The following is a 15650-nucleotide window of genomic DNA, read 5'->3' on the forward strand; positions in this document are numbered from 1 at the left end:
CGTGCACTATCATCGAACAGTACACGGGCCTCTAGAATTCTGCGGCGAATGTACACTGCATGCGCAGCCAGACATAAACATGTAACAGATGCAAAGTGAACAATGAAAATCGTCGGGAGGCATGGGCCACAACATACGCCCATAGGGCTGCTATTGGCTAGTTACTGGACACCGCACTTGTGGAGGTAAAATGTATACTCGTATCCTGCACCGCGTTTTAGTGAATTTAGGTGATCAACGACAAACAGCACTTAGGCGCCGAGATCACTTTTTGCGTGCAGTCGACACTTTTGTTCCCAAGGACGCATATGACAAACTCAGGTAAGGCGTCATGCGGAAACAAGCATCTTACTCTTGTATCTCCTTCATGCAGGGAAAACAGCCCGGGGACACTCATGGTGATCCTGTGTTCTTTGCTGTTTTTCCTCATCAGTGTTTCGGCCTTTACGGTGGTGTTGCTGGGAAGCAGTAAGCACTGGCTACGCTTGTTCTCTTTTTCCTCCAGAGTACCGGAATACTGCGTTGACGTGGATATAACTCTAAAAACAATTATTCGTGTGGAAGGAATGTGCGGGAATGTGCAATGCGCATCAAAGGTTCCCAGGCCACGGGGCCTGGGTAATTTAGAGCCATGCAGTTGGCCGTTTACTACCTCCCCGGACTTCAAAATCCGTGCAGTTAGCGGCAGAAATATTCTCAGCTCTGAGATCCTTGCTAGGTCAAAGGCATCCTAGATTCCACAGCACGCTGCTGAAGAACATAATCTATGTCATGGGAACATTTACTGTACCACGTGCATACGCGAAGGCCTACTTTAAGCTTGCCCTTCCTTGTCCACTAGGAGATGACAATGAAAGCTGAATTCACACGAGTTAGCCCGTGCACTGTCAGCAGTACTTTATTGTTATTGCTGACCCACATGAGGGCTTAAGATACAGATTTTCTCTGAACCACTGCAAGAAGGAAGCAGCTTTTAGTCAGGAATTGCAACGCAGTTCTTCACTAGGAAATACGTGCTCATCTTGGAGAATTCTTTCTTCGATTCTTTGGCACAATGTTGAAATAGAAAAATTCTATTTGAATATTTTTCTGCTGGTGCTTTTCCTGATGCGGTGGAGCCCTTTTATTGAACTGGTGATTCGATGCTGTTGCCGCTGAAAAACGGTCTTGTGATTCACTTAGTACACGCATACCCTGGGAAGCTTACACAGCTACTTCCACATTCTAGCGCTCTTCTGGGCTGCAGCGGCTTATCTTACCACATCAGTTACTCTCCGCTGTGTGTGGAAAAGGCGTGTTTAGAAAACCAGCACAGTAAAGTTCCCGACAAGAACGGTACTGGCGGCAGCAACAAGCAGCTAGGCCATCCATTAAATCTGTGCCAATAGCAGCTTCGTCTTGGAGCTCCTGAGCACAGTTTAACAGATCTCTATAAGGATTTCCTGAATTTATTCACGCGTTAGTTATTTTGTGTCCCATTGCTAATTGCCTGTAAAGTACAGTTTTTAACATTTAGTCACTACGGTTTAAAGCTATGCATTAAATATCACATTCCGTTCACCAGGCTAGACACTCCGGCAGTGTGTATTTAAGATATACCACTGGTAGGAGTAACTTCATAAGACATTATTTTGCGGCCGCAAGGGTGGAATTACGAGGCTGTTTAGCAGGTGCTGGAGGAGATGGCAGAGTTAGTAGAGTTCTGATTCAAAGGGCGCGTTAAGAATTGCGACTTTTCGACATTTGTTTGCATGATAGTCTAACTAAACGTACTATATGCTAACTGAGAAAGGGTGAGTGGGTAGGTGGCATGGCAACCTATGAAATTGACGTCGCTTTTGTAAATACGCGTGCAGCTTTCGCCAACCCTGTCACCGAGACCACGGACCAGAGCGACGAGAGCGACCGTGTTCCCCTAGGCCCTGCTCGCCCCATGGTAGTGGAGCTGCCGGTCTTTAAGGATGGTCCAACTACGATGTCGACAACGACGGAAGAGTCGACGACGGAAGAGTCCACGACGGAAGAGTCGACGACCGAAGAGTCGACGACGGTAGAGTCGACGACGGTGGAGTCGACGACGGTGGAGTTGACGACGACCACTCCGCGTCCGAAGGGTCAGTGGAGCTTGTGGACTGTACCGGGTACCGTAGGCTAGTCCCCTCCAGAAAACCCGCGCATACTACACGTGGACGCGCAAGTGAAGCTGCTAAGAATTTTGAACATCCCGTGAATATTACGATCAATGAAAGGGTGACTCAGTGAACAATAACTGATGAAAACTGCTCGAAGAGCTGACAGCCAGCAGGAATGAATGAATTACTAAAGAATTCATGAGAGCATCACCCTAAGAAGTTAGGAATCTTCCGCGGGTGATTAAACATTTGAAAAGAATTTTGCATTTAGAAATTATGGTTCATCGTTATAAATTCTGCAGCGCCTACAGCATAACTCACCAATATATGTCACTCTGTGGCGCATGTGGGACATAGCTTTTTTGGCCGACTACGGTTTGAACCGCGAGCAGTGGAAAGCCCCAAGGCGGGGGCGGGGCAGAGGTGGCGACAGGTGACGTGTAATGGTGGGCGCTTTTGTGCGGGCTTCGCTACCCATGCAGTTTCAGTTTCCGAATCGCACGTATAATGGCCAAAATGTGTTGACTTTACAAATGTCCTAATAATGGCTGGTTGGAAATTTTGCAACATATATGACCAGTACTACGAATGTGTAAAAGGTAGCAACCAGGCGCTTAACTGAAATACTTAGAATCTAAATATTACTAAAATTAACCCCCCCCCCCTTACTACTTAATGTTGAAAATATATACTTTGAATAAGTTTTATGGGGCAGTGACTGAAGGAAACAACCTGATGCTCAACAAATTTTCAAAATTATCTTTCCCGCAAAACTGGACCGCGTCAACTGCTTACCCGCGCTTGCAAGAACACACAGAACACTAAGGTGGCCTAATTGATAAAAATAAAAACTCGCTGAATGGTTTCTTTGACAGTTCGGTAGTATACAACACACACAAATATGGTATGTAGGTGCACTGTTGGCTGTTTGTCGGAACTTGAAGCAAGTTTGACCACATATGTCTCACCGTGGCTTTTGTGCGCAGACGGATGGTCTGAAAAGGCGGCATTGTTCACCATGCGGGTCGCCGCGGTGGCTCAGTGGTTTTAAGGCGTTCAGCTGCTGACCCCAAAGACGCGGGTTCGGTACCGGCCGCGGCGGTCGAATTTCGATGGAGCCGAAATTCTAGAGGCCTGTGTACTGTGCGATGTCAGTGCACGTTAAAGAACCCCAGGTGTTCGAAATTCCCGGAGCCCTCCACTACGGCGTCCCTCATAGCCCGAGTCGCTTTGGGACGTTAGACACCCTGAATTTAAACCTAAACCTAAACCTGTTCACCATGCGGCGATGGACTAAGTTTCCCCTTTGGCGGTCGCGGCTTGGACAGAGGGAGGGAGGGACCCAGATAGGTATGACTTTCGACATGCATGTGTGGCCTTGAGAATCTACGACGCATTAAGCTAGAAGACAGGCACAGATGACAGCCGGAGTGTGAAGCTGTTTATGATCCTTGATGCGTCCGTTCATTCAGTACTAGAGGCCTTTGCCTTGTGGCACATTATGGATCGATTCCGATTGAGGGCGAGCGCAGAAGGGGCATCAGAGAATCAGGCGAGTGGATGAGATTACGCAGTTTACTGGAATAAAGTGGTCACAGCTAGCACAGCACAACGTTAATGGGAGGGATATGCGAGAGACCATTGTCGTGCTGTGGACCTAGATGATGATGATGATTGCTGACTAATTTCGGCGTGTGAAATAGCACAATAAAATATGTGCAATGCTTGCGCTAGGTTGCGTAAATTGTCTGAATGAGCGCATCGCACCGTGGTGTCTGCGATCTCTTGCACCGCACTTTATATTGCCACGCGGTGACGTTACTGCAGGGTCATATCTATGCCGCTTGCACCATGGAGCGTGCGCCAGCATGTGTACACAAGCCTGCAGAACTCCTTCGTACCGTTAACATAGATGTATGACGCCAGCATGGCGTAAATACCTATGTGCGCACTCATTGGTACGCACAGCGTCAGCGCATGCGCTGTTCACATCATCTCTCCCCTTTTACCGTAGTCTTTGGATAGCAATTGTGGCGGTAAGTAAGCGTATTAAGCATGAAATGCTTTTATGAAATGCTGCGTTGTCGGCAGTGTGATGACGTCACGCCGAGACCGAGAGCCAACATCCGGGCATTTAATTCTACTCATCCGGGCACTAAATTCCACACATCCGGGAGCTGAAATGAGAGCATCCGGGCACCGTACGAGATTTAACGAGACTCATACGTGATCTGTTAGGGGCTTTGAGAGAGGGCCGCTTAGAGCAAGAGGGGAGCTCCAGGACGAGAAGGGCTTTGGGCGGAATTACGCTGTGTCATCCCCCTCGCTACCATTGCAGCTTCTGGCTGCGATTAATTATGAAGACTAGCCCACAGCACCAAGACGAAGTAATAGAAAAAGAAAGGACGATCACCAAGGTCGTCCTGTCTAAACAAGACGCTAAATATCAGTTTAGCGCTCGTCCTGTCTATTTTTATTTTTTTGTTCTACTCCTAATGAGTTCGTTTTTTAATTATTCATGAACCACTAACTAGTCATTTTCTGCCTTGACAGTTACGGTTTCTGCCAGCGGCTAGGATTAGTTTTGAAGCTTAACGCCGTTAGAACAGTTAGTGCGGCCGATACGTATAAGTTTATACAATACTAGACTGGGTGCCTGGCCGGCATGTGCAGTGGCAAAGTGCGGACGGTTGTCTGCCGCTTAGCATGCGCAACGGATACGTGCCTTGCTGGTCTTGTATAGGTATGCGATCCAATGTGGCTAGCTTCTCTCATGTGTGCAAGTCATGCCGCAAATACGCGCCTTATTGCCATAGCGAAATTTGCTGCATTCGTCTACAGCGCTGGGGCCCGAGACCTTACTCTGCACCTACGGCGACAGGACGAGGACGGACGCGGTGATGGCTGAAGACGGCCTCTGCGACTACGCCTTCTTCGACTCCTTGTACGTGGACGAGAAGAACACACTCGTCAATCACAGGTGGTTCGGTCAAGACCTAAGGACCTTCTTGCGGGCTGCTGACAGATATACCAAAACTGCACTCGGGCTGGCGTTCGCTTTCCAGTGAGTATTCTAATCCGCGTAAAAAATAAGTGAGTGTTCATTTTCGCCAAGTGTTGACGACAGTCAAAGATTCCGGATATACTTTGAAGGAAAAAGAACTGAACAGGTACAATGCTTAGGATATTCCATATCAAGTGAGCTTGTTTGAGGGTCTTGCAGCATCTTTGGCGTCGACATGGAAATTGTTTGTCATAGCAGAAAATTTAAAGGGGCCCAGAAACATTATCTTGGTTGACTATTTTCCCTGTTGATCGCATAGAGTAAGTTATAATGGTGCTATTAGCGTCGGTAATACCGCGTATATTCCGTTTTTTAATGTCTTAACGTCCTCCCAAAAACAAATTCATGGCTCTGATGGTGTCCCCACACAGTGGCGGGTTTCAGCAGCGGATATGACATCACCTGGCATGAGCTTGATGATTGTACAAACAGTAAATATACGGCAAATTGTGTGAATAAATAGAGAAACATTTTGTCACCTGTCTGCGTCTTATATTAGATCAACAAAAACAACTTTTTGTCTTAGATAAAAGCCTTGCAAAGCAAGTAAAATAAAAATACACCACCAGGGGCTCTGGCATGGAAACGACGCTGCCAGACTCAGCAAGAACGAGTTACAGAGAGCAGGCAACCGTAGAGTGCAAACTTCCGCGACGTGCTCTGGCAGGCTGTTTTGATTGGTTGCGCCAGGAGCCGTCATTGGGAGAGCGAATTAGGAGTGGGAAGCCCCGCCAAAATCTAGTTGAGGGCAGCGTTTTGTTTGCTTGTATTTTGAAATTTCTTCATTGAATAACTCCCGTTCCTGTGCATCGATTCCTGTAATTCTTTTTAAGACAGCATCTCTGTGACATAAAGAATCCACCTGAAGTATAACCGGTGTCCCCCCAAGCAGTGTTTCGCAGCCCCTTTAATGTCGGCGTCCGTTACGAGATGACGTCATGACCAATCATTCATTCGGTGTATATTGAACTTCTCTGGAATCAGTAATTGCTAATACACTCTGCTGGATTCACTAAAGTCTTGCATGCTCATCTAGACTTCAGCTGTTAATACGGTTGCATAATTATTATGGTGCTACTGAGCACTGAAAGGGCCCAACCAATCGAACGACCTATATATATATATATATATATATATATATATATATATATATATATATATAAGGCTGATCCTTTAGCCGAAACGTCGTGAATTAAATCCTGTTATGTTTTTCAATTTCTGGAGACTTTATCTTATATTGATCAATCAGCTGCCAAGATATCATATATATATATATATATATATATATATATATATATATATATATATATATATATATCATGTAATCACGGAAATAGGGGGCTCCTGCGTTCAACTAACGTGACCATTTGTAACATGTCATCTAGGCCTAAGAAGGTGACAGCTCCCTCCTCGTGACTTGGGGTTCGGGGTGGAAGTGCATCTGTCGCAGCTACTCTTATTGTGTGCAGCAAGAGGGGGCGAAAATGTGCAGTATTTCCTTTTTTTCCCCATGCGATAATCCTTGTGCCACACACGTTTTGCGCAGGGAGATGTATATATATATATATATATATATATATATATATATATATATATAAAAGGCTGATCCTTTAGCCGAAACGTCGTGAATTAAATCCTGTTATGTTTTTCAATTTCTGGAGACTTTATCTTATATTGATCAATCAGCTGCCAAGATATCATATATATATATATATATATAGATATATATATATATATATATATATATATATATATATATATATATATATATATATATATATATAAGATGCGAAATTGAGAAACGCTTCGTTTATTGGGAGTCGACGTTTCGGACAGAGCCTGTCCTTTTTCAAGACTTGAAAAAGGACAGGCTCTGTCCGAAACGTCGACTCCCAATAAACGAAGCGTTTCTCAATTTCGCATCTTATTTTAAACTAGCAACCAAGTACGTTTACCTTATTGTGCTATATATATATATATCATGTAATCACGGAAATAGGGGGCTCCTGCGTTCAACTAACGTGACCATTTGTAACATGTCATCTAGGCCTAAGAAGGTGACAGCTCCCTCCTCGTGACTTGGGGTTCGGGGTGGAAGTGCATCTGTCGCAGCTACTCTTATTGTGTGCAGCAAGAGGGGGCGAAAATGTGCAGTATTTCCTTTTTTTCCCCATGCGATAATCCTTGTGCCACACACGTTTTGCGCAGGGAGATGGAGCGGGTGAAAACGGATTTGAGTCAGGCACGCCGGAATCCCATGGAAGATTTCTGGAGCATTGGAATCTTCCACGTTGGAGTGCTGGACACGATCCAAGCCGCGTCCGCCCATGAGCTGCAAGATGCTATCTTGTTTCTCAAAGTGAGGACGGCTCTCCCGTAATTTCGCTTGAAGCACGAATGGGGAAAAAGTGCAGATGGACGTGGGAAACACTGGCTGTCGAGTGCTGCCGATATGAGTCACTAAATAATTCACTTTCAGTTAACGGGTGCAGATTACCGTCCTTGCTCGATTTTTCTGCGCTTTTTTCACGCAAATCGGGCCCCTAGAGAATCATGTGCAAAACCAGAACCTCGCTACCATCACTTCCAGCATGATTGCCATCACTACAAGCCGGTTTAGCAATCCCGCGCTGGCACGCAGTGGACATGGTTGACATCTTGTAGATGTAAAGACAAACTAGCTTTCTTATCCGCTAAAACGACCATTTTTAACTGTAGGACCGAGCCGCTCAACAGAGCCGATGAACGGAATATGGAAATAGGAAAATAATCTACCCACTTGTCGTGGAAGTCAAAGCAGTTTATCATTTTATTTATTTCATTTATTAGGTCCTCAAAGGTACATCATGAAGGTCCTCAAAGGCCCCATTTAAGGGGTATTACATGAGGGGTGGGCGGGGAGTACGGCAGTTATGACAAAAAAAAATGATTGTCGTTCCAGTCCAGGGCAGTACGGAGGAAAAATGATTTTTGGAACGTTGTGGTATGGGCGCGCTGGGGGTAGACTGCTTTGGGATGGCTGTGACGGGATAAACAATGGGCTGGGCGGATGAGTGCGTTGTTCGGTGGCAAGCTGTGAAAAAATGTATGATAAAGAGAAAGGCGAGCTAGTTGACGACGGGATGCTAGGGTACGAAGTTCAAGTTGAGATTTTAGTCCAGTTACACTAGCGAGATATAAGTACTCTGAAAGAATTAATCGCGAAGCGCGATTTTGAATAGATTCCAGTAAATTCGACAAGTTGGCTTGGTGAGGATCGAATATAGAACTAGCGTACTCTAGTGTAGGTCGGACAAGTGATATATAGGCAATTAGATTGACGGAAGGGGGTGCTAAGGAAAAGTTACGCCGTAAGTAGCCAAGGACGCGATTGGCTGAATTAGCTATATTAGTAACATGACCGTGCCAGGATAGGTCACTGGAGATATGGACACCTAGGTACTTAATATTGTCGGTTTGAGTTATGGGACAACCGTAAAGGAGGTAGTTGGGAGGTGAGTAGTTACGTCGGCGGTGAAAAGAGGATAAAAAGGTTTTATTGACATTTAGTTTCATGAGCCAGGTATCGCACCACTCTTGCACTTCAAGGAGGTCGTTCTGTAGGACGGCAACATCAGATCGGTTATTTATGGAGCGGTAAATCACACAATCGTCGGCAAACAGGCGTATGTTAGATGACATGTTATTTGGCAGGTCATTAATATAAATTAGGAAAAGAAGGGGGCCTAAAACAGTACCTTGAGGAACACCCGACCGGACATGGGAGAGAGCGGATGAATGGGAGTTGGCGACAACAAACTGGAGACGATTGGGTAGAAAACTGCTGATCCAGGTGAGCACACAAGGGTCTAAATTAGGGCTAGGGCAACCTGAATCTGAGAAACGTAATGAAAGCGTCAGTCATGTACTTTTTATGTGATCCTCAACTTCAAGAATACTTGCTGCTCAGTGTGAGGAGTTGATGTTATTCGGTTATCTAGGATAACGCCTACCCGTAGACACACCTGCGTATGAGAATATCTACCCCTTACAGAACTAGATGTTATTGAGCCCTGCAAGGAGTAGTTCTTATATATATAAGCTCGGAAAAAGAAGAGGATGAAGTAGTGGGCACAAAGCAAGAAGACAGCCTCGAGCAATGCATCAGCTTACCTGCAACGTTCAATGTGCGAATGTGCAATGTGCTATGGGCAAATGTGCAAATGTGGAATGTGTACTGTAAGGGGCAAATGTGGCCCAAAGTAGTCCGCTTATAAGCTTCGTAGTCGGGCTTATTCAGCGCTCCTGGCAGCTTTAGCTTGCGGTCTAATGGGGACTCCTGTTCCTCTCATCTTCATAGTATTTGGAATGCTAACGATGTTGTAGCAGCCGTGCAACGTGGCAAGGAAAGAAACCCCCTGTGCTGTACATACTGGAGAAATGTTTAATTGGCGGAAAGACAACACTAAGCACCATAAAGAAATACCACGCAGTAGAGTAATGCAAGCGTGCTATGGATTATTATGTAAACCTCTTTTTTTTTTCACTTACAGATGTTCCACGACCTCGCCTCGGAGTGGGGCCAGCCTTCACTCACAGTGCTTGCCGGGCCGAGTGAAATTACGCGCTGGACCTACTTCCTCGCCGTTCAGGGCAGGTCAGGTCCTTGGGCTATGCCTCGAAAGGGCAACTACCAGCATGATTATGTTATATTGTGTGGGCTTTAATCTCCCAAAGCGACATGGACTGTGAAAGACGCGGTAGTGGAGGGCTCAGAATTAATTTCGACCACTCGGGGCTCTTTTAACGTGCCAACTGTACACGGGCGCCATGCATTTCGCCTCCATCGAAACGCGGCCGCTGGGGCCGAGATTTTGGGCTCAGCAAGCCAGCCCGTTATTCACTGAGCCACTGCTGCGACGCGGTTACCACGGCGTTGTGCGGATATAGTAAACGTACAGCTGCTTAGGTATAGCAGCTAAAATTTGCCATTTCTGGACCCGTAGGTAGCGTAGGAATGGTAGACACGAAAAGAAAGGCTAGTCGGTGCACGAATTTAGGGGACGGTAAACAGCTGTCGGTCTCTGCCTCAACAGTAAAGTTGATTAAAGTCTCAGTGGCGTTGAGGTGGTCCAAAAAAAGGCGCATAGGCTACCGCTCTAGGGCAGAACACACGTCCACGTACCTTAGGAATATTTTCTGTCAGAGCTGGATGGTGGCCAGAGCTTTCTCTCGATGGCTTCGATCGCAATTTCCGCCGTTGTGACCGAGACGACTGCCTCCATTGCTGTGCCGAAAGTCTGCTGACAAAAGCTGCCGTTGTGTGTGAAATACCTGCTGGCGATTTCATCTCAAAAGTTCGCATATCCCCGCTGCATCCAAAGGCGACCGATCTTACTATGATTATTAATCTTTGAGGCATTGCTTACAGGCTACAGCTGCGAGATCAACTGGTACGCTTGTGCCAAGTCTCGCCAGACGACCTGAAAAAAAAGCCCTCAAAATTACTGATTATGTTTTGTCAATGTGCAGGAGGTTGGGACACACCCCCGACTTGTTCGTTGCGCATGGCCACTACAGATTCGGCGATAACACTGTCGACAACTGCGCCGTGATGCCTCCGACCCGGTACTCGTCGATTCCCCTACCGGACGAGTTCTTCGATGAGTACCAATTCGACCTGGTAAGCCAGCGTGCTCGAGGATCATCATATCGGACTGAATTAAAGGAATAAAACTGGGCAAAGGGATTGAAGAAAAAAACGAAAGGAACAGGAGGGCAGGACAGAGCGCCTCACGTCCCTTTCGTTTTCTTCTTCTTATCCCTTTGTGTAATTTTATTCCTTTGATTGCTGTTATGAACCAATTCACCCAGACGAAAGCGCCTATGAGACTGAAGCTTCCAAGCGACGATTGGATGCGCCATAATAACGCGTCAGAGACAGACACAGAAAAGAGGAACCAAATCTGGGGGAAAATTCGGAAGGCTCGCCTCAGTCGAAGGGGCTTCGGTGTTATCTTACGAACATATCCATGTCATCCTTTGTGAAAAGTACGATGTCAGGGTGGGGGGGGGGGGGGGTACAGATCAACCGATAGTCCATTAGGTCAGTTCCTGTCTTTGTCCTTTCACCCCTCCTTTTTACCTTCTCTCATAGCGGGGATGTGGAGTCAAATTTGAGCCTGTTACTGGTCTCCTCCGCACCTCCTCTTGGTACATGCAGCCCCTTCCTGAATTCACAAAGCTGTTCATTTAAGCTCTTGTACCGAACCAGGACCAACACATGGGCTTTCCTTTCACCGTACTATGAAATTAAATGCGTGAAATCTATATTTATAAAAGCTGTAGCGCATGCCGTGCGGCTCATAGATGGAGGTAACCGTACTAGGGTGTCGGCCACGTCATGTGTCTACTGGGCGCACCACCGTCTTCGCCCGCATCGGTTCTTCGAGCTAGGCAGCGTCGCAAGTTCTCCCTGGCTCCTTACGCGGCGGAATAATTGAAGAAAACCTCTTTTTGGGCTAGTTGGTGCATTTTGAATTGAAGAAAAGGAGCAGCGCCAAAGCACGCTACCACAGCATGCAAGCATGCAACCAAGCATGTGTCTTCTCTTTTCTTCGTCTGTGGTTGCATGCTTTGGCGCTGCTCCTTTTCTTCGATTCGGAAGAATAGAACCTGCGTTATTCTGGACAGCACCCTCGCCTGCCTTCGAGGCCTTTTGCTCTTTACGTGCCCCTGCGTTCACCCGCTTCTGTGTTTAAGCGTTTAAGCGTGTTAAGCGTCCTTCGCTGCTTTTGCTGTTGTACGTGTCACAGCGCTTGCCCGCGCTGATAAAATTCGAGATGCACAGAAAAATTTGACGCCAATTTCATGCAGGAGACTGCGCCGTCCCGTATTCGCGTGTTCCACGCCGAAAATGGGTCAGGCCAAGGGTTGGTGTCGGTGACCATGAAGGGACGCTGGACGTCGCCCATTGCGGGACCGCCGTTCCAGTTCTACTCACGCTGCGAAACCAATCGGAATGTACTGTCATTCGGTAGCTACACGGAAGTGAGTGGCCGCGTAAAGGACGAGGGTTTGTTCGACCGCTGGACCAAATATAAGTCCAGCTTTTCAACAGGCTGTTGATTGAGGTCCATACCAGCTATGTCGATAGTAGGCCAGTGACTGGCTTCTATGCGTGTGTCGTAGTGTACGCTAATAGGCATTCTGGTTGTCATTGGGACGTGGCGGCAGTGTACAAGTTGGAGCACTGTGAAAGGGAGCTCGCGAGCCTGTGGCAATGCGGGCCAATCGAGCCCCGGTGGTTCTAAAGTTTGCAGGTACGCCCGTCGCGTGCTCGGCGATTCATGGCGGTAATTTTTAACCCAGTAAGAATTTTAAGAACAGTGACTTCAATTTCAAAACTGGAATGCGCATGGCACGTGCACTTAGGAGTGCGTAGATTCCCCAGCAGTTTATTGTAAAGAATGCACGAAAGGACGAAAGGCACGCTAACCACTCCGCCATTCCAGCTCGATGGTTTGGAATGTAAAAAGTGGCGTCCAGTGAATATGGTGTCTTCGTTTACTGCCATCTTCCTCCCTTCTCGTAACGGCGAGCTTCAGGTGTCCCCCGAGATATGCGAGAGAGATGCATTTCTTTTCCTCAAAAACCAAATTACCGACGAGCAAGGCGTCGAGCCGAACGGGCGATGGCGTTCTGTGGACTCCCTGGCAGCGTTGCAAGACGCTGTCGCGTTCCACTCTTAGAGGCGAAGCTTAACGTCTTAACCACACACCAGTGACGCAAGCAGCAACACCGCGCTTAAGGCTTTCGCCTCACCGCACTTTAAGTTAACAAAGTGCCTCTCTGAATTTTCTTTTGGAAACTTTGATGAATTATGTGTCTAAAATATTGTGTCATCCTTCTGCAGGGGATGATATTTTTCACGTGCAGAAAGTTCCGCTGGGGCTAACTTGGAGTCACGCTTCGGAGGTGTGGCCGTGCCTCGTTACTCTTGTTGTAAATGGTGGCTTCTTACACAAAACGCATATTCCTGGTCGAAATGCGACACTGTTTTGTGTGCTGTGGTTACAGTGACTTCGGCATTGCCTTCTTGCACGCATGAGGCGCACCGCAATTGCCCCTGCGCCATAACTTATTAACCGTCTGAGTGACTGGCTAACTTACGAAGCAAGCAACCGAACAACCATAATACTAATTATCTTCCGCAGGTGTGTAAAGACAGCGACTACTCACCTCAACTCCAGTACAAACCTGACCATTATGCCATGCTGACTCATCATACAACGAGGCGGCGTGTGTTCGCCTACGACAACGAAGAGGGACTGTGTGCCAAGGTACCGCATATCCTGCTCTTCTAAAGAGCTCACTTTTATAATGAAAGATGTTTATGGCAGGCTGTACGCTTTCAATAACGCGTGCCCCAAATCACAGTTTAGTATGACGCACATCTGGGCCACTGGGCGTTGCAAGTGTTTGCGGTGCTGACGCGGGATGGCGCTGCGGGCACTAATTTCAGAGTGTGGCCGCAGGCATACAGAGAGGGATTGGTGGTTTGTACAGTGTATACTCCAGTGACCAATGTGTCAATAAGATAGGCGCTGGCGCTTACCTGACACTCATCATCATCAGCCTGACTACGCCCACTGCAGTGCAAAGGCCTCTTCCATGGCTCTCCAATTAACCCTGTCCTTTGCCTCACACTCATGTCATAACTTCATATGGATGGCGGGAACTTGTTTGCACGAGAGCGTGTGTAGACACCGTGTACGTTATGCAATCCAGTGGGACGCTATGATATTATCGCGTAGTGGTGACACCGCTGCATGGATAATTGAAATTATCGAATTGAATGGGTGCTGGACGATGAGCGCAAGCTTTCGTTGAGTTTCGAGATAAAGCCAACGTAGCCTATACATCGCGTAATTTTTCTGTAAAACACTTAAAAGTTGTGATTATGCCTCTGATGATGATGTGTATTCATAAAGGGGACTGACGCTTACTCAGACATTCGTTGCCTTTTTGTCAGCCTCCTCGACAGACTTTCGTTGTATTTCTGTCAAAATAAACATTCATTAATTCATTCTAAATCGCTGAAGCAATCAGTAAACCAGCAAATCAATCAATCACGCCCGCTCAAAAAACGGGCGCAAAGGTGTTTCACAACTACGTGTAGTCTGCGTAGTCTTCTGTCGTATACTCTCATGAAGTGGCCTAAAACTAACTAGAATTGAAATCGGCTTCTGGCATTGATGAACGAACTTGAGATGGTCCGCCTCCAGTTTCTTACGCAGTGAATGTCGCTCGGAACGAGAAGGCAGGGCTTTCCGAACTTCGCTTGCAGGCGAGCAGTGCAAACGAATAATTGCTGCGTGACTTTCGGGGTCGGCTCTTCTGACAGGCGCACTCCCATCCGTTTTATTGACCCTCCGCAAGTTCGTGTACTGTTGTTACCTTTGCATGCTGAGCTCTATGAACCCAGAACTGCTACTCTACGGACGCACGTCCTTATGCGGCGGTTAACTATAACAAGAATGAGGGCTTAGTGAAGGCTGGTGGACCCACTATCCTTCAGTAATTTCTACTTTGCCCTTCGTTTAGGAATCAATGGGTCACAGCATGTTAGGAGCACTAAGGGATCGAGTTAATAGCTTATGCCAAACATGGTTGCCGCAGGGCGGGCGAAAACTAGCCTTTTCGAAACCGGAATTCAGGGTATACTAGCCTTATGCATTCCTGTGTTTAGTTCTTCCTCTACCTGGTTAGTAAATTAATCTATCCTGCTCTTACCCTACTGTAGTCAGAACCCCGGCCGGTCTAGATAACCGGAGCCCTCCTCCACGGCGTGTGTGTTAGCCTTTGTCGCTTTGGGACGTTAAACCTCCATACAGCAACCAACCATCCACAAGGAAGTGTTTTAGGTTCGGCAAACCTGTGGATCAGGATAGTACTGGTTAACTAAATAAAACCCTTCTTTTCTTGGCTTCCAGCTATGCAAGGTCAAAGGCAAGATGTTGGACGTGAGCTTCGGCATCGCTGCCTACGATGTCGACTACGACGACTACGCGGACGAGTGCTCGCCCCTCAACAAATTTGGCTCGCACAGTCGCCTCAAGGCGCTGAGGAGGATCGTCGACTACTACAAGAATTTGGCGAATCACGACTTCGACGAAAAGTCATGTACCAGCGTCGTTAGCTAATGGCGCAACGATCGTTGTTTGCGATTAGTGCCGGAATAAGGCTCCCCCGCCTTTCGTAGAGTAAAGGCAGAACGACGGTACACAACGGTGACCTGGGCGCCTGTGTGTCATCTTTGCCTACATCGCGAGACTTTGCTAACGTAGTGTTGAACGTACCATCATGTCCTGAAGGCCCAAGATGGGAACGGTTTGGACCAAAGTTAAAAAACGCATTAGGTACGCTACCACTTCGGTTTCTCACTTCGATTTAGGTGTTCGGATAGCGATAAT

The 15650-nt window shown here is 47.1% G+C and overlaps 1 protein-coding gene across 1 annotated transcript; it reads left to right on the plus strand.

Annotated features, from left to right (window-relative positions):
* Window positions 1-395: 395 nt before the first annotated feature.
* Window positions 396-15380, plus strand: LOC149348426 (uncharacterized). The gene is made up of 9 exons (XM_089541758.1): window positions 396-468; window positions 1857-2114; window positions 4974-5196; window positions 7405-7555; window positions 9729-9832; window positions 10708-10858; window positions 12052-12225; window positions 13392-13517; window positions 15171-15380. The coding sequence occupies exons 1-9, from the start codon at window positions 396-398 to the stop codon at window positions 15378-15380; spliced, it is 1470 nt and encodes a 489-aa protein (XP_089397884.1).
* Window positions 15381-15650: the final 270 nt, after the last annotated feature.

This window comes from Amblyomma mixtum, chromosome 4 (genome assembly GCF_055824585.1).
Source record: "Amblyomma mixtum isolate Tamu chromosome 4, ASM5582458v1, whole genome shotgun sequence".
In the NCBI taxonomy this organism is placed as follows: Eukaryota; Metazoa; Arthropoda; class Arachnida; order Ixodida; family Ixodidae; genus Amblyomma; species Amblyomma mixtum.